The sequence below is a fragment of the Sphaeramia orbicularis genome, chromosome 6, assembly GCF_902148855.1.
Source record: "Sphaeramia orbicularis chromosome 6, fSphaOr1.1, whole genome shotgun sequence".
NCBI classification, from domain to species: domain Eukaryota; kingdom Metazoa; phylum Chordata; class Actinopteri; order Kurtiformes; family Apogonidae; genus Sphaeramia; species Sphaeramia orbicularis.
This window is the reverse complement of record NC_043962.1, coordinates 12,400,605-12,419,413: the sequence shown is the minus strand read 5'-3', so window position 1 is coordinate 12,419,413 and position 18,809 is coordinate 12,400,605. Positions and strand designations below refer to the sequence as shown.

The 18,809-nt window shown below is 35.7% G+C and overlaps 1 protein-coding gene across 1 annotated transcript; it reads right to left on the bottom strand.

Annotated features, from left to right (window-relative positions):
* Positions 1-299: 299 nt before the first annotated feature.
* On the bottom strand, positions 300-17,325 carry cetp (cholesteryl ester transfer protein, plasma). Its single transcript, XM_030136657.1, has 17 exons — positions 17,184-17,325; positions 14,765-14,879; positions 14,557-14,688; positions 14,366-14,436; positions 13,275-13,362; positions 13,089-13,158; positions 11,064-11,124; positions 9,793-9,884; positions 9,583-9,682; positions 7,575-7,654; positions 7,442-7,492; positions 7,147-7,299; positions 6,453-6,520; positions 5,808-5,856; positions 4,522-4,600; positions 664-749; positions 300-535 (listed from the first exon to the last, which is right to left on the bottom strand). Exons 1-17 carry the CDS (start codon positions 17,323-17,325, stop codon positions 458-460), a joined length of 1,515 nt encoding a protein of 504 aa, XP_029992517.1. The 3' UTR covers positions 300-457.
* Positions 17,326-18,809: the final 1,484 nt, after the last annotated feature.

Sequence of the window (18,809 nt, the reverse complement as noted above, 5' to 3'; positions counted from 1 at the left end):
CTTTCATAATTCATAGTTTGAGTTCTTGTTTGTTCAGTATTAATTGTCAGCCTTGTAAATCCAAGCTGGACTGACTGTACATATTCTGACCAAGGAAAATAAAATGCTCACTTTGTGCAGTAATCTACACCTGGCTTTTCTGCCTCCATCCATAATAATATACATTATATAGACTAAATGTCATCTAAAATAATTTTTTATTAGCAGCATAGTATAGCAAACTATTAAATGATCAAAAACAAAAATAATTTTAGCAAAAAAATGTCTCTGTTTTAAATGTCTGGGGTCGCCAAAAATTTTTGATGTTAAAATGGGGTCACGAGCCAAAAAAGGTTGGAAACCACTGGTATACTCTATTTATGATAACACTCACTGTGGAGTTTTCTATAAAAGTAATGCATGAAATCAGACAAGTCACAACAATAATTCAGTCCCAAGATACTCCAGTGTTTCTCAGCTACTGCAGAGTCCTCTGGAGGAACTCAACCAGGAGATGATGTGGAAAACCAAAGTCCATCTGAATCACCACATAACCCTGCAGCATGGAGTGAGGGAATCAGACAACACACACAAAATACACATGAGGAACACAAACAGTGAAAAAAAACCCCAATACAAATAGGGTCATGTGAAAAAAAAGACAAGGATTAATGGGAAACTCACATCTTGAGGAAGCACCTCTGGGTTGTAGATGTCAAACAGGTATGTTCCCTGGTTGTCCAACAACCTGGTTACTTCATTCGCAAGAACTGGATCAAAACCACAGCATTATTTCAGAATTAACATATGAAGTACTCAAAGTCAGTGCCAGTAAATCAGATGTTATCAGAATAATCTCCCCCCACTCGTCACAATGTGTAAACCCACAGTGACTTCCAGTTCATGGGTCGATACAGTAGATGGCAGCAGTGCATTTCACTCTGGAGGATTCAGACGCTTTAATTTTCGCTTCAGTGGTGCTTTAAAAAAAAATCATATCCTGTTGGAATCTCATGGGAAAAACAACAGCAATACCAAATAGATTTACTAGATTTTCATTTCTAAATATTGCACCATGGTAGCTGGGTTAGAATGCAACAACCCCAGTTCCAGGAAAGTTGAGACGATGTGTAAAATGTAAAAAAAAACAAAACAAAAACACAATGCAATGATTTGTAAATTTAGCAAATTTTATGATATTTTAGTGACATCTTTAATCCAGAGAGACTTTGCCTTTCTACGAAGCTGTTTTTACATAAAATCAGTTGCTAATTCACTTCATTAGTTACAAAATGTTCCTCTAGCTCTTTATATTTAGCACCACTTATTCTTTTTCAGCCTTTTTGTTATGTGCATGGATTTTTTTTAAATACTTTTTTTTTTTTTTTTTATCAAAGGTTTAATATCTATAATTTGCTTGTGTACCGGTGCTTATATGAGGTTTGTGTTTAAGTCTTTTTTTTGTGGTTTCCTACATTCATGGGAACAGTCTATAAACTAATTCTGGTAGTTTAGTTGCTCTGAGGCCTTTACTACGGTGGCCCAGAGGTGCAACAGGCCAAAAAATTATCCACTAGACGAAAAAAATTATCTACTACAAGAAAAACAAAAAGAGAACAGCCTAAAAAAATTATCCACTAGATGAAAAAAATTATCTACTACAAAAAAAAAAGAGAACAGCCCAAAAAAATTATCCAGTATAAGAAAAAAAAGAGAACAGCCTAAAAAAATTATCCACTAGATGAAAAAAATTATCTACTACAAGAAAAAAAAGAGAACAGCCCAAAAAAATTATCCACTATAAGAAAAAAAAGAGAACAGCCTAAAAAAATTATCCACTAGATGAAAAAAATTATCTACTTCAAGAAAAAAAAGAGAACAGCCTAAAAAAATTATCTACTATAAGAAAAAAAAGAGAACAGCCTAAAAAAAAACTATCCACTAGATGAAAAAAATTATCTACTACAAGAAAAAAAAAGAGAACAGCCTAAAAAAATTATCCACTAGATGAAAAAAATTATCTACTACAAGAAAAAAAAGAGAACAGCCCAAAAAACATTATCCACTGTAAGAAAAAAAAGAGAACAGCCTAAAATAAATTATCCACTAGATGAAAAAAAAAATCCCCTATAAGAAAAAAAAGAGACCAGCAAAAAAAATTATCCGCTAAAAGAAAAAAAAAGAGAACAGGCAAAAAAAATTATCTACTAGCCCAAAAAATTATTCACTATAAGAAAAAAAAAGAACAGGTGAAAAAATTTATCTACTATGAGAAAAAAAAGAGAGCAGCCCAAAAAAATATCCACTATAAGAAAAAAAAAAAACATCATCCACCTTTTCAATTACGGGGGCGCTGTTTACCCGAAAGGTGCCTTGCTTTAAAATTAAGACCACCACAAAAAATAAAAGGATAGGCTGAAAAATTTTAAGGCTTTCGGCTAATGTGGCTAATGCTAAGGAAGTACCCCACCGGAAGTGGAGGTCGTGCGCTAAAAAATAAAGTTATTTTAAAATATAGATATTTCCATTAATATAGTTTGCAAAGCAGTTAAATGATTAAATACGGTTCCAGTGTCTGCTCAAGGTTAGGCATGGGCGTTAAATGGTTAAGGTTAGGGTTAGGGTATGGTTGGGGTTAGTTTTCAGTGGTAAATGGCCCTTGTGTGCACTGTGTGAAGGTTCGTTGCTAAGCTAATGCTAACGCGAAAAGTTGACGGCAACTTTGTGTTATTTTATTTTGAGAGGAGAAGAGGAGCTTCCTGTGGAGCTCCACTATCATGGCATTGCCCATTTGTTTGCAGGTAGACCTCTCCTCCTCAACTCAAACGGAGTGTCTTCACTAACACTAGATCAAGAAGGACATTTTGTGGAGATAAAGATGTGTGCCGTGGTACCGCAGTGCCTCGGCACCTGGCAACGAGCTGAGCTGTGGTACCGAGCCATGGTACGCGGTGCCGTGCTGGGGTACCTGGCACCGAGCCGTGGTACTGCGGTACGTCACGGCACCAGCCGAGGTGCCACGGCACCTTGCGGCATCAACCGTGGTGCCGCACCAGCCGAGGTGCCACGGTACCTCGCGGCACCAGCCGAGGTGCCACGGCACCAGGTGTCGGTGCCGCAATATGCACTTGCTGTCTCTCAACAAAATGGCGATGCCATGATAGTGGAGCTCCACAGGAAGCTCCTCTTCTCCTCCTCTCAAAATAAAATTATTTTAGAACTTCTTGTAGCGAATATTCATCAAAAATGATATTGAATGTCAGGCAGTTGAACAATTCAACACCGTAATCACACAATTGTTTACTCGCACTGGTAGTTCACAAAGTTGCCGTCAACTTTTCGCGTTAGCATTAGCTTAGCAACGAACCTTCACACAGTGCACACAAGGGCCATTTACCACTGAAAACTAACCCCAACCATACCCTAACCCTAACCTTAACCATTTAACGCCCATGCCTAACCTTGAGCAGACACTGGAACCGTATTTAATCATTTAACTGCTTTGCAAACTATATTAATGGAAATATCTATATTTTAAAATAACTTTATTTTTTAGCGCACGACCTCCACTTCCGGTGGGGTACTTCCTTAGCATTAGCCACATTAGCCAAAAGCCTTAAAATTTTTCAGCCTATCCTTTTATTTTTTGTGGTGGCCTTAATTTTAAAGCAAGGCACCTTTCGGGTAAACAGCGCCCCCGTAATTGAAAAGGTGGATGATGTTTTTTTTTTCTTATAGTGGATATTTTTTTGGGCTGCTCTCTTTTTTTTCTCATAGTAGATAATTTTTTTCACCTGTTCTTTTTTTTTTTCTTATAGTGAATAATTTTTTTGGCTAGTAGATAATTTTTTTTTTGCCTGTTCTCTTTTTTTTTTCTTTTAGTGGATAATTTTTTTTGGCTGGTCTCTTTTCTTTCTTATAGGGGATTTTTTTTTTCATCTAGTGGATAATTTTTTTTGGGCTGTTCTCTTTTTTTTTCTTATAGTGGATAATTTTTTTAGGCTGTTCTCTTTTTTTCTTGCAGTAGATAATTTTTTTGTCTAGTGGATAATTTTTTTAGGCTGTTCTCTCTTTTTTTTCTTCCTTATAGTGGATAATTTTTTTGGGCTGTTTTTCTCTTTTTTTTTTTCTTGTAGTAGATAATTTTTTTCATCTCGTGGATAATTTTTTTAGGCTGTTCTCTTTTTTTTTCTTGTAGTAGATAATTTTTTTCATCTAGTGGATAATTTTTTTAGGCTGTTCTCTTTTTTTTCTTGTAGTAGATAATTTTTTTCATCTAGTGGATAATTTTTTGGCCTGTTGCACCTCTGGGCCACCGTACTTTACTGCTTCTCTTCTGCTTCTCTTTTTTGTTAGCTTTAAAATGCAGTCAGATAATGTCAACAAACGACTGACTCACAACTCAGCTGTACACTTATAACTAGAAGGAGCAAGAGACTTTAGCTCAACTTCACTTTTAACATTAGTTTTGCACTGTTTGTTACCTTGTTAAGTACTGTTATGCTTTATTTTCCATGTATTGATTGTTTTTTTTTTTTTTACCTGATAGGACCTTGGGAATGCCTATCCTCTCCACAGCTTCTGTAATAAACGCCACTACTGCACCATGTTCTGGGGAAAGCTGCAAACAGATACATTTACATCAATGTTGGCACAATGCAATATTAGACTAATCTCAGTAACAATGTTGTATATTCGAGGCCTGGGTCATGGATGGGTCATGGTGATATCTCCTGGAAGATTAACACAGAGCATCTCTCCCTCTCTGGTTTATTGGCAACTTTCCTCATCTGAGACACCAACACTGCAAAAATCTAAATCTTATCAAGTGTATTTTTCTAATTTCTAGTCAAAATATCTCATCACTCTTAAAATAAGACCTAATCACCTAAAGAGTAAGTTGTAAGTGAGATATAAGAGCTTATTTTTAGACAATAGATCTTGAAAATCTTATTTCAAGAAATCTTACCAAGATAATTTTCACTTGATCCGTTGGGAGATTTTTTTGCTCAACTCAAGATTTTTATGCTTAATTCAAGCAAAAAAAAAAAAAAAAAAAAAAAAATCTGCCAATGGAACAGGTGAAAATTATCTTAGTAAGATTTCTTGAAATAAGATTTTCAAGATTTATTGTCTAAAAATAAGTTCTTATATCTCACTTACAAGTAACTCTTTGGGTGACTATGTCTTATTTTAAGTGTGATGAGATATTTTGACTAGAAAAGAGAAAAATACACTTGGTCAGATTTAGATTTTTGCAGTGAATGCTGCCTGATTGTCCTTCAGGATATCAATGGTGTTCTTCATCATTTTTCACACATACATGTGTAAAATATTTTCCTTAGTCCTTAGTCATGTTGTACCTGAACTCAAACTACATTTAAACCTTACATTTGGTCTGGTTAATTTGTTTGAAAACTTATAATAGAGGAGTTCTGTAACTGGAAAGACAAATTCTGTGACTGATCTTTTATCAATATGCACATTTATGTACACAAACTGACAAAACCACTTCATTTCAATAATAACCAGTGTCCTACATTACATATGCAGTTTGAAAGGGAAACTCCAACAAATATAAATGGAAAAAGGTTTGGAATGATGTATTAGTAAATGTAGTCCATACTGTAATGTGAAATGCTACAGGAGTGTCACATTTATGACTGCAAAATGCAAGATGAACCACTATAATAATAATAATAATAATAATAATAATAATAATAATAATAATAATAATAATAATAATAATAATAATAATGGATTGGATTTATATAGCGCTTTTCTAGACACCCAAAGCGCACAGCGGTTTATAATTAATAATATCTTACCGGTTCATATTGTTGTAGTGCTTCACCTCCTGTAATAACTGCAAATATCCTAGAGAACAACAACACCAATCACAGACCAAGTACAGGATATAGATAACAGACTGAATAAGAATAATGATATGAAAGAATGGAAGAGAACATGTAAAATGTACTGTGGATTGAACTGTAGATATCAATTATCATTGGTGTATTAGTTCCCAAATTGGTAGTGAGTGCATAATTGTGTCAAAAAACACAAAATGTAAATGTATGACGAATAAAAGAATCAGGCGCTCATCAAGAACAAGGGTTGAATGTATGAAAAACCAAAAGGCAAAAAGGGCCAGTTGCAAAAAAAAAAAAAAAAAAAAAAAAATCAGCAATCAATGAAGAAAAAAGGAAGTACTGAAAAAACAGCATGAAGCACTATCTCATGTCCTGATGATGACTGTGTAGTTACAATACATTGGAGATGGTATCAAGGGTTTTATTTTGAACAATAATAATAACGAAATTTTATAGTAAATTTATTTATGTGGCACTTTCCATCAAATAGACCTTCGGTTTTTCAATACCATATTCATTTTGTAAACCACTGCACATTAGGAAATGGTAAAACACATAGGAGTTTGTACTCGAATACATTGAACCTCACCCTCTACTTACTCTGTTGCTTTACTGTGCAGCATGACTTTCTTATGTGCATAGGAGGCTGTAACTGCTGTGGCGATGTCCTATAGATGCATAACAAAGAAACATGTCAGAGTTAGGGTTAGGGCTAACCCTAACCAACAACATCTGATCATATACTTGCTGTTAAATTGCTTTTTTCCTCTATTAGATTTAAATACATAACATAACATAAAATACAATAACATAGCATAGCATAGCATAACATAACATCACATAGCGTAACATCACATAACATAGCATAGCATAATAGCATAGTATGGCATAGTATCACATAGCATAACATCACATAGCATAACATAGCATAGCATAGCATATTATAGTATGGCATAACATAGCATAGCATAGCATAGCATGACATAACATCACATAGCATAGCATAAGATAACATAACATCCCATAACATAGCATAGCATAGCATAGCATGGTATAACATAACATAACATAACATAACATAACACAGCATAGCATTGCATAGCATAGCATAGCATAACATAACATAGCATAGCATAGCATAGCATAGCATAGCATGGCATAACATCACATAGCATAGCATAACATAGCATAGCATAGCATAGCATAGCATAGCATAGCATGGTATAACATAACATAACATAACATAACATAACATAACATAACATAACATAACATAACATAACTACTGTCTGACCATTTGGAAGTAGAGTGTTGGTGTTTGCGAACTCCCACAGTGGAGATGCCCAGAGGCCTGTGCCCGTACAGTCGTACCCAGGCTGGAGGTGTTCAGGGAGGGGGTAGATGAACTCCACACTCTCAGCTCTGTAGAACCTGAATCCAACAGACACTGGACACAAATATGAAATTAAGGGGTCTGGTGGAATTTAAAACAGCACAAATATTATACCAAACAATAAATAAATGACATCCAAGTAATTGTTTAACCAAGTCTACTCTGTGTGTGTGAATGAGGAGGTCTGTGCTGTTACCTTTTGAAAAAACTCAGGGATGGTATTGGAGAAATTTGTCTTGAAGAGTTCCTGAAATCACATTAATAGTTTATTTCATGTTTCCTGTTGCTTTGCACAAAGTGAAGTCTCCAGTTAGTGGTGATGGTCTTACAGTGAGCTCTGTCCCAGAGATGTTGAGTTTGAAACGTCCATCTTGGTGGGCAGCGGTAACTATCGGATTAAACATCTCATCTGGGATTAAAAACAAACACAGGCTTTAGCTCTACTGAGGGTGATACAGCTTTAAAATGACAGAGAGAGAACAGTATAATGTGGATAAGTGGACAAGTCTGAGCCACTGCAGGAGTGTGAACTAAGTTAGTTTTTCTTATTAACCCATAAAGACCCAGTGTTACTTTTGTGGCAGTTCCCAAATGATTTTTTCCTCTATATTTAACATTTAATGGGTGATTTGTCCCCATTTATGATCAAATATTCCTCTGTATTTTGCATTTTTTCAGTGAAAATCAGGTATTTTCCAGTATTTAATGTACTGATCATATAGATGTTTATAAAAGCTCAGATTAAAGTTGAGGGCTATTATATCAAAAACAGAGAAAACTGAAGAAAACATGACTGTTTCAGTAAAATCTATCATTAATGGAACATAAACCAAGTGTCTCCATCCACTGTCATTGATCCAACTCCATGGGTTTTACTGGTGAATCAATGTTGTGGAAGATGACAGTGTTTCCATGGTAACTACAGAGCCTCTGAATGTCCAAATGGGTCATATCTGATGACCATGAAAAGATGACAAACTGCATTTTACAAAAATTATTTACATGCATTGATTGGATTAGTGGTTCAATATTTATCACACATTTTAGATCAGTAGATGGCTTTGGTTGCTAATGGATGTTTGGCTCTTTATGGGTTAAATCTACATATATTTTACATGTAAATCTGGACACAGTAGTTGAAATCACTGTTATTACCATATGATTAATCAAATCATCTTTACAAATCATAAATGTAAGGTACTGCATACTGAATTCTCTTGGTTATGAATCACATATAATAATTTTCCTCAAAATAGCCCACTTTAAGTCACTGTAGTAATACTTTCATATTTCCCACATTACACTGGATATGTCTTTTAATGCAGGGGTGTCAAACTCATTTTAGTTCAAGGGCCACGATCATCCCAATTTGATCTCAAGTGGCCCAGACCAGGAAAATGATAACATAATAACCTATAAATAATGACAGCTCCAACTTTTCTCTTGGGTTTAGGGCAAAAAAAGAAAATTACATTGTGAAAATCTGATTATGAAAACATAAATTACCTGCACAACCATTAACCCTTTCATACATAGTGGTCACTACAGTGGACAGTTATTCTACAGCTGTTCTTTTGTATGTTCATGGGTTTAGTTGTTTTAGTTCCATATCAACCAACACAGTGGACACTTATGCATCATCTCATAAACTGCAATTCATACCATTACTGTGACTTTGCTGTTCTTAATTGGTTCTTGAGTGGAAATCAATTGTTAATTGTTATTTTTTGCATATTATCTCCATGAAGTGAGTAATAACTAGTATTAGAATATGTTAAAATGTGAGAAAACATCAGATTAGCTGCATTAAACATGGTTTCATTTCACTGTTTTCATATCACTTTATGATATTTGCTTTTAAATTTATGTTTCTTTGTTTCAAGAACAAAATTCATGGTGTAGCTGAGGGGACATTTTTGTAAATCTATGAAAAAAACCTCAATCTCATTGTTTTTTTCATGCCTAAGGAGGAATAAAAACACTCCCAAAAAAAAAAACTCAACTAAGGTTCTCATAATTCATGCATGAAAGGGTTAACAAGGATAAGTGAAATTTGGCAGTGGAGCTACAAAGACACAAAACATTTAATAACAGGCATCTGGAAATTAAATATATATTACTTAACTATGTGGTCAGAACAATTTGTTAAGACTCAGTGACACCCTGGACTGTTAATGTCTTCTGTGTAATTTTTACACTTCATAAATTTTATGCTTCGTAAATTCATTCCATAGACCGGATTGGAACCATTTGTGCGCCATTTTTGGCCATATGTTTGACCCCCCTCCCCAACCTATTTTACTGGATGTTTTCATAAAGTCTATTTCCGAGGTTTACCTGATACCCAAAAGTAAAGCATTTTGTGTTCAGTCAACTGCTGAGGCTGGAAAACAGACTCAGTAATCACAGCAGTGGTGTTCTTGTAGTTGGTCAACCCCTGGAAGAAATATTTGTTGAAAAAAAAAAATCATTACATTTATCTCTATTTCTCAAGGTAAAAGAATCAGAAAACTTGCACTCATCATTTGTGGAAGATGTGTCATGTACCTTGTGATATGACTCGATGTAGTTGGCGGTGATGACAGGAGGAGCAGTTATACCGATATCCACACTGATGTCTCCATCAGCAAGGAAATGCTCTGGAAACACAGAGATATAGATTCATGAGACACAGTTATGCATTTTTATAACAACAAATTAGGCAGCATCTAAATAGTAACCTTCAAGGGAAGTTTGGAAACAATGTGACTTGAATAAGCTGAGAAAAAAATTTAGATGTGAGGATGCAACTAAAAAAAGAAGCTAGGACATTTCTAACCCTAACCCTAACCCTAACCCCTAACCCCTAACCCTAAACCCTAACCCTAACCCTAACCCTAACCCTAACCCTAACCCTAACCCTAAACCCTAACCCTAACCCTAACCCTAAACCCTGACCCTAACCCTAACCCTAAACCCTGACCCTAACCCCTAACCCTAACCCTAACCCTAACCCTAACCCTAACCCTAAACCCTAACCCTAACCCTAAACCCTGACCCTAACCCTAACCCTAAACCCTGACCCTAACCCTAAACCCTAACCCTAACCCTAACCCCTAACCCTAACCCTAACCCTAACCCTAACCCTAACCCTAACCCTAAACCCTAACCCTAACCCTAAACCCTGACCCTAACCCTAACCCTAAACCCTGACCCTAACCCTAAACCCTGACCCTAACCCTAATCCTAAACCCTGACCCTAACCCTAAACCTAAACCCTGACCCTAACCCTAAACCCTGACCCTAACCCTAATCCTAAACCCTGACCCTAAACCCTGACCCTAACCCTAAACCTTAACCCTAAACATAACCCTGACTGTAACCCTAAACTCTAAAGCCTAAACCCTAACCCACAACATAACCCTAAACCCTAACCCTAAACTCTAACCCAAACCTAACTCTAAAATATACAAAGATGTCTTTGACAATTGAATACATTTCTTGTGCATATATGTACTTTTTTTTCAGTTTGTTTACAGTGTAACTGAGACTAAGTATGTGGTCATTACACCTGGTCAAAGGTGATTACTAATGTGTATAAACAGGAATAAAAAGAGGAATGTGTCTGAAAATAAAATTATTCCAACATTATGGGTAACAGTGTATTAAAAATCAATCCCCTGACACCAAAGTCTTCCATGTTTTTCTTTCTTGAACACAATGGAATATCACACATATGTTAGTGAAGAGATAAACCAGTATGGATTAAACACATTGTACACATTTAGGTCTCAGGTCTAAACTCGTCCTTTTTTTTTCTCTTCTGCACTTCTACGTACCTGCTCTTTCTTGGATGAAGTCAGCCAGGATGTTTGCCACCTTGTTGATCTCCTTACAAATCTGCATTTGAGAACAGACTCATTGAGGAGGAGGGAAATGTGCACACTTTAACTCAAGTAGAAGTATAGAAATGTAAAAGAGTAGAAGTTTCAGGTTATTCATCTTCTTTACTGCACAAGTGAAAAAAATACAGACTCTGAGTAAAAGTTGGCCTTTCCAGTTTCTATATAATATATACAGTATAATGTGAAAACTACTGAATAATTTCTTACCTCACCTAAAATGAAAACAATGTACTTGAAATTATGTGACATTAACTTTTCTCCAATTTGCACATTACTTTTCTCTGAGTTCCATCTCTGTCATAAGTTCAAACCTCCATACCATTTTTGCCTTGTTGAATAAGAACTCAGATTTTATGCATTTTATCAGAATCCGAATCAGTTTATTTGCCATTTGCAGAAAAACTGCACTGGAAAATGAGTAGTAAGAGCTCAGCATAAAAACACATAAAAGATAGTACAATGTAAAACACAATGAAAAATTACACAAATAAGAGTAAGAAAAAGACAGGTGCCCCCGTAGATCAACCAACACTCACTTGGACTTGATGTATTTTGATTTAATGCTGCAAAAGCCAGCCAAAATGAACAAAATAAGCAGTAATAGTATTAACAAGAAAAGCACTCGGAGAGCGCAGACCTCTGCCAAGACAGATCTGCCCACCCCCCCAATCACCACCAAAATTTAATAATTTGTTCCTTGTGCCATTATCAACATTTCCTGAAAATTTCATGAAAATCCATCCATAACTTTTTGAGTTATCTTGCAAACAAACAAACAAACAAACAAACAAACATGCAAACACGCAAATGTGCAAACACACAAAGCAAAGGGATCACAATACCTCCTGCCAGAGGTGATTACAGGGTTCCCACGGGGTCTTAGAAAGTCATAAAAGTCTTGAATTTACAAATATGGAAACCCTGACCATATTTTAAGGGAAAATACACCTAAAAAGACATACCCAAAGTAAATGAAGAATTACTTCACAATAATAAGGTTCATATGGATGTTCTTGGTGTCTATGGACACTTAGAGACCTCACAGAATCTATTCCCATTGTCTAAAATATTGTATCTATTACTATGCCTGAGTAAACTGTAACAAACTAAAAGAGAAATTAGAATTTTTTATCCTCGCCTGTTTTTTTTCAGCTGGATTGACGATGATATGCATAAATTAATTGTTCGTGTCGGAGATTTTTAATAGCGTATATTTCACCCCTCAAAGATTAAAAATCATGTTTGAACATTAAAGTTTGCACTAAAATACACTTTTGATGTACTTTTATTAACATTAGGGTCTAAACTTTGAGCAAAAGTTGAAAAAAAAACATTCATTGTCCTGATTTATTATATTTTTTATAGTAGATGAATATTAATATAATTTTTTCGGCCCGTGGGCTGATAGGGCTAAAGGGGTTAAAAAAGTCTTTAAAAGGTATTAAATTTGATATGGTGGGTCTTATATTATGTTGTCATAAACTATAAACTATAAACAGTATGTACTGCCACAATCAAGTAGTTTTAATCAGCACATCTGTGTTTTCATTTTTTGATCTTACTTGATGTCATTTTCATTTTATTATAACTTTTACATCAGTTTTGTAATGTGTATATTTGTTACATGTGTCATACACCGACAGAGGCACCGGTGTAGTTTCACTTTGTTACCACCTCAGTCTGAACTCTATTAACTGCTGCAACGTGTTAATGGGCTCTATACACATCCCTTCAAGTGGCTCCTTTATTTCCTGTCTTTCATTACTGGACATACTGATTAATCCAGGTGTGCCTAATTAATGAGCAGCTGCAACAAGAAGTAGCAGACACACCTGGATTAATCAGTGTGTCCAATAATGAAAGACAAGAAATGAGAGCCACCTGAAGTTCAGGAAGTAGAGGAGCTGTGCGTAGAGCCCATTCTAAAAACCAGACCCTCTCAGAATGTGCAGACCTCACCTGTCCCTTTATGGCCAGTTTGACGGTGAAGGTGATGAAGTTAGTGAAGAGTTTCTTGAGCCAGTTTGGTCTAAAGAACAACACAAAAGTCAGTCACAGTCATAAAAGCTTCTTCTGTTTTTCACTTAATGGACAATTGAGACTCAGACATTGGGGGGGGGGGGGGGGGGGGGGGTTGTAACTTACTCTCTGTCTCCCTGCAGGAGTAGATGCAGTTTGTGGAAGTTCAGATAACAGTCTGATGTGTCTGCGGCCACTTTCCCACCACCACAGTCTAACAGAGGCACAGATAATGGGAACAGACAGCATGCAGAGTCAGATCAAACTATCCCTGATGATGTTATTAAGTGGTTAACCCTTTCATGCATGAATTATGAGAAGCTTAATTAAGATTTTTTTTCCTGAGTGTTTTTATTCCTCTTCAGGCATGAAAAAAAACAGTGCGATTGAATTTTTTTATGAATCTATTTTTCATGGAGTTACAAAAATGTCCACTTAGCTGGACGGCATGTGTTAAATTTTTGAAGCAAAGACACATATATTTAAAACCCATCATCATAAAGTGATATACTGTGTGAAAACTATGAAATAAAAACATTTTTAATGCAGCTAATCTGATGTTTTCTCACTTTTTGTCATATTCTAATACTAATTATGGAGATAATACGCAAAAAAAAAAAAAAACTTTTTGTTTGAGAAAATTAGCAGTTGATTTACATTAAAAAATGTTAGCGCATATCAGGTTTATCAAGAACAGCAAAGTTACATTAATGGTCTGACTGTCAGTGTAGATGATGCAAGAGCGTCCACTGTGTTGGTTGATATCCTCTTGAGATCCAGTAAAGTGAAAATCTTTAGCTTTTTTTTACATTAAACAGTCATCTTAATTGGAAACTGCATAATGCAACAGTTTTTTCAGATACATTTTAAAAAATATATTCATTTATTTTTTAATGGAATGTCCTTTGCAATGAGCATCATTTTTTAAAAATTATTATTAAAACTGTCAAACTTTAGTCCCCTACAGGGGACAAAAATGCATTGCTGGGTCTCAGGAGGACATGGAATTAAAACAACTAAACCCATGAATGTACAAGAGAACAGCTGGAGAATATCTGTCCACTATAGTGACCACTATGCATGAAAGGGTTAAAGTGAAGCACCTACATGACATATAATTCTTTTCTGACGTGTTGGTGATAGATCAAGGATGTCAAACTCATTTTAGATCAGGGGACAAAAAAAAAAAAAAACTGTAATGAAAATAAAATACTTACAAAGTTTTGGGTTGATTCCTAGATCAATCTGAGACTCGATTTCAAAGTCAATTGAGTGTCCAAAGTTGACACTACAGTAAACAGAAAAAACATACAAATCAATTCTGCATCAAAAGTGTTTTCCATCACAGGTACAACACAAACCCCTTCTATGTCCGTGAACATCCAGAGCACACTGTGTTCAGACTCACAGCCAGCTGCCGTATCCATACTGGATAGTCCCTCTGAACACCGCAGACACGTTGCTGATCTCCATGGCGATGCCTTCACTTGGGAGCAGCTCGAAAGCGCTTCGACCAATGGACAGGTTGTAGATTTCCAAACTGAGCGAGGAAACACAGGAGCATTATGCAATTTGATGACACTTTGTACATACGTGCTGTGTGTACGTTTACTCACTTGTCCAGTCCATATATGAGTTTGCTTCCAAAGCCCAGAGACTTCTCTCCCTTCAGACTTGGGTATCTGGCGTGTTGGAACGCTGCTTCAATCACTTTAGTGGTTTTTTCATTCACTGACAACAACACACACAACTTTAAGTTAATGTTAAATGACTTTTCATTTTGTGCCACTCGACAACACTTATGAAGTTAACCCTTTATCGGGCAAGTAACTATTTTTGGTAATTTCCACAAACATTAAATATGGGTCCTATCCTGTGCCCAAGTTAACCCTGTAAAGCCTGAACCATTAAATCACTGGCAGAAAATTCCACTTCTTTGAAACTGGAGCCTTTATTGGTCCTTCTGAACAACCCAAACAATTTTTTTTGGTTGCAAATATCAAGTTCCATGTATGAGTTTCAATTTTGTATCAAATTTGATACATCAGGTCTCAATGTTCAAATATTATTATGTTTGAACAAAGAAAAACATAATATAACACAAACATATCTAACAAATTGGTAATTATTTTTAAAATTGACAAAGTTCTTCCTCCTTCCTCATTATTTTAATCTTGTAGTGTCACTGGAAAGGCCTCTGGTGAATGAATTCCTCCCCTGGTGGATTATCTGTGTATTGCGTGTATCTAATTGTATACATCAGGTTTTTCAAGAAAAAAAATCACACTGATCATGTAGAGGGCTTCAAAACTCATGTATCAAATATGATAGCTTGGCGTTATAGGGTTAAAAAACTCCAATGAGCAATGCAGCACTGACTAAAATGCAGTAGAATTACAAGTAAAATCAATTTTATGTTTATGGTTCAAATGGAGCAAATTTAAAATGGCTTTGGATAATATGCAATTTTTGATAAAGAATGATTTTGTAAATCATAGTTTAGGTCATGTATTTATTCTATTAATTTCAGCTACTTATATACTCCTAAAACTAACAAATTCTAACCCATAAAGACCCACATGTCCACAGTGGACCAAGAGTATCTGCTGATCTAAACTGTTGATCCACTAATCCTATCAATACATGTAAATAATTGGTGTAAAATACAGTTTGTCATCTTTTCATGGTCATCAGATATGACCCATTTGGACGTTCAGAGGCTCCGTAGTGAATGTGGAAACACCGTCATCTTCTACAACACTGATTCACCAGTAAAACCCATGGAGTTGGATCAATGACTGTGGATGGACACATTTGGTTTATGTTCAGTTAATGATATATTTAACTGAAAAAGTCATGTTTTCTTCAGTTTTCTCTGTTTTTGATGTAATAACCCTCAACTTTATTCTGAGCTTGTATGAACATCTATATAATCAGTACATTATTTGATCGTAAATGGTGATAAATCACTTATTTAATGTTAAATATACCCATGGACTTTGATCAAAGACTGTGAATGGACACACTGGGTTTATGTTCAGTTAATGATACGATTTACTGAAAAAGCCATCTTTTCAACATTTTATTCTGTTTCGATACAATAACCTTTGAATTTACTCTGAGCTTTTATGAACATCTACATCAGGGGTGTCAAACTCATTTCAGTTCAGGGGCCACATTCAGCCCAATATGATATAAAGTGGGCTGGGCCAGTAAAATAATATAAATAATAGGATAAGAACTTTTAAGTGTAAAAAGTAAATTCTGTAATGAAAATGTTTACATCCACAAATTGTACTTGAACATAACATGAACAAATATGAACAAGCTGAAAATTCATTAGTAAAATAAGTACAATGTTAAGAATATTACACCTTAGTTTATCATTTATACATGTGAATCACAACTTAGAGATCACAGTGGATTGACAAACACACTAAACATTAAATAACAGGGAGAATATTATTAAAATTCCACATACTTCTCTTAAGACATTTCAGATATTTAGATTTTTTGTAAAAGACTAGTCTGTAAACATAAACATTTTTGTGTATATGAACTTTTTTTACACTACAACAGAGAGAAAAATTTGTAGTTTTCATTATTTATAGGTTATTATGGTAGTATTTTACTGGTCTGATCCACTTCAGACTGAAATGACCTAAAATGATTTTAACATCCTTCATTATTAATATCTTCAGTAATTTTTGCATTTCACAAATTCATCCCATGGGCCGGACTGTACCCTATGGCGGGCCGGATTTGGCCCCCGGGCCGCATGTTTGACACCTGCAATCAACATTATCAGTGAATTAAAAATAGGAAAATAGATGATTTTTACTGAAAAAGATACTAAATTCAGAGGATAACACTATTATAAATGGTGATAAATCCCTTAGGAAAGTTTAAATAGAGAGAAAAAGTCATTTAGGAACTGCCACAAGGTCACATCGGGTCTTTATGGGTTAAAGAAAAACAAAAATCAACGACTAAAAATTACAAACAAATGAAAAAGTCAAAGCTGTAAGGACTCACACACGACTGCAGCAGGATAGGTGAGGCGGCACACGGCCCCGCTGAACCTGTAGGCTGAGGCCGGGTCCTGCAGGCAGCCGTGGGACCACCCCAACACCGGCAGGAGCAGAAGCAGCAGCCGAGGGAAAACACCCCCACACATGGTGTCCCTCTCTGGGTGGTGACTGGGGTCGGTAAACCTGCAGCTGTGGTGGTTCACTGTTCGGTTTCTACACAGTTCTGCTCTCACACATACATACGACCATCAGTTTCCAAATATCAGCCGGGCTTTTCACAGTCTTCCTTGGATGTAACTTTTCCGTTTACACTGAGAACACCAACACTTTGCCTTTTAGCCAATCAGTGACAGACACTTGATGAAAGGGCAAACACTGACTCAGATTTGTGTTCCACAGTGGGTGCTCTTATTGTAAACTGGACAAAGTACAGGGTCTGCTCATGCCAATAAAAACCCCCACCAGAATCACAGCCTGCACAGTGTTTACTACTCTTTACTATGTTTAAATAAAGGAAATGCAAACTAAGAGAAACCAGATATGATCACCAAAGAGATCCTGAGCATAGAAAATGTAGATCTACAGACTGTAAACGCAGCTGGATTTACTACGATTCTTCTCTAACTCTATCCAGCTTCTGTGCTACAAACAGGTACAGCTCCACCTGTCTCTGAACAAAGACCGTCTTTAATTTACTGACAGGGAAACAGGATCCAAGAGACGATTACAACCTGGACAGTCCACTCCACTGGGCCTCTGTCAGTCCACTGAATGTATCTGTTCTTCTTGGTCTGAATTTAAAGCAGTGGGGGGAGGAAAGACAAGAGTTAGGGACGAAGAGAGACTGAAAGAGGTTACTGACGGACACTAACAGGAGGTGGTCTTTGTGTACATACGTATGTGGGCACCCTGTAGTTGAAGGACTGGTGGAGGTAGGACCCTGTTTACAGTGTTATTAGAGGACATATAGGAGAACAGCGCTGACCCATGACTTCTACACATATACCATAAGTTCAAAAACAGTTCACTGTAGTTCATGGACACACAAACACAACGTCAGGCAGCCTGTGTAAAACACTACACCAAAATCTGTGTCAGTAACAAAACCAAACTGATCACAGGCTGCAGCATAGGCAGTCTCTTTTTTTTTTTAAATTATTATTTTATTATTATTATTTTTTAAATTATTTATTTATTTGCACATACAGTATAAAATAAGACAAATACATGTACATTTCTCTCTTGATAGAGGGTGAGGTCGGAAACCCTAAAGGCTTATAGAATGACCTCACTTTGACTTAGTTGTATTTTAAACAAAATAAAAGAATATAATTTGCATACCTTCCACGAAGTAGAGCGATAACTAAAAATGACATAAAAGTAAAAGAAATGATGGTTATATATTTATGTCTTTCAATAGGCAAGGCAAGGCAAGGCAGGTTTATTTATATAGCACATTTCATGTACATGACAATTCAAAGTGCTTTACATAAAATATTAAAAACATTACAGCAGAAGCAATAAAAAGTATAGGCATGAGAAAAACAAACAAACAAAAAACAAACAAACAAAAACAATAATCAGATAAATAGATAAAACAGACAAGCAGATAAAACAGATAAAAACTTTT

Excerpts from the sequence above, each read along its gene's own strand:
- cetp (XM_030136657.1), bottom strand. The coding sequence starts at position 17,325 with ATGTGTGGGGGTGTTTTCCCTCGGCTGCTGCTTCTGCTCCTGCCGGTG. Across the intron at positions 14,437-14,556 it reads TATGGATACGGCAGCTGGCT|TGTCAACTTTGGACACTCAA; the intron begins GTGAGTCTGAAC and ends TGTTTACTGTAG. Across the intron at positions 7,300-7,441 it reads TCCCTGAGTTTTTTCAAAAG|TGTCTGTTGGATTCAGGTTC; the intron begins GTAACAGCACAG and ends ATTTGTGTCCAG.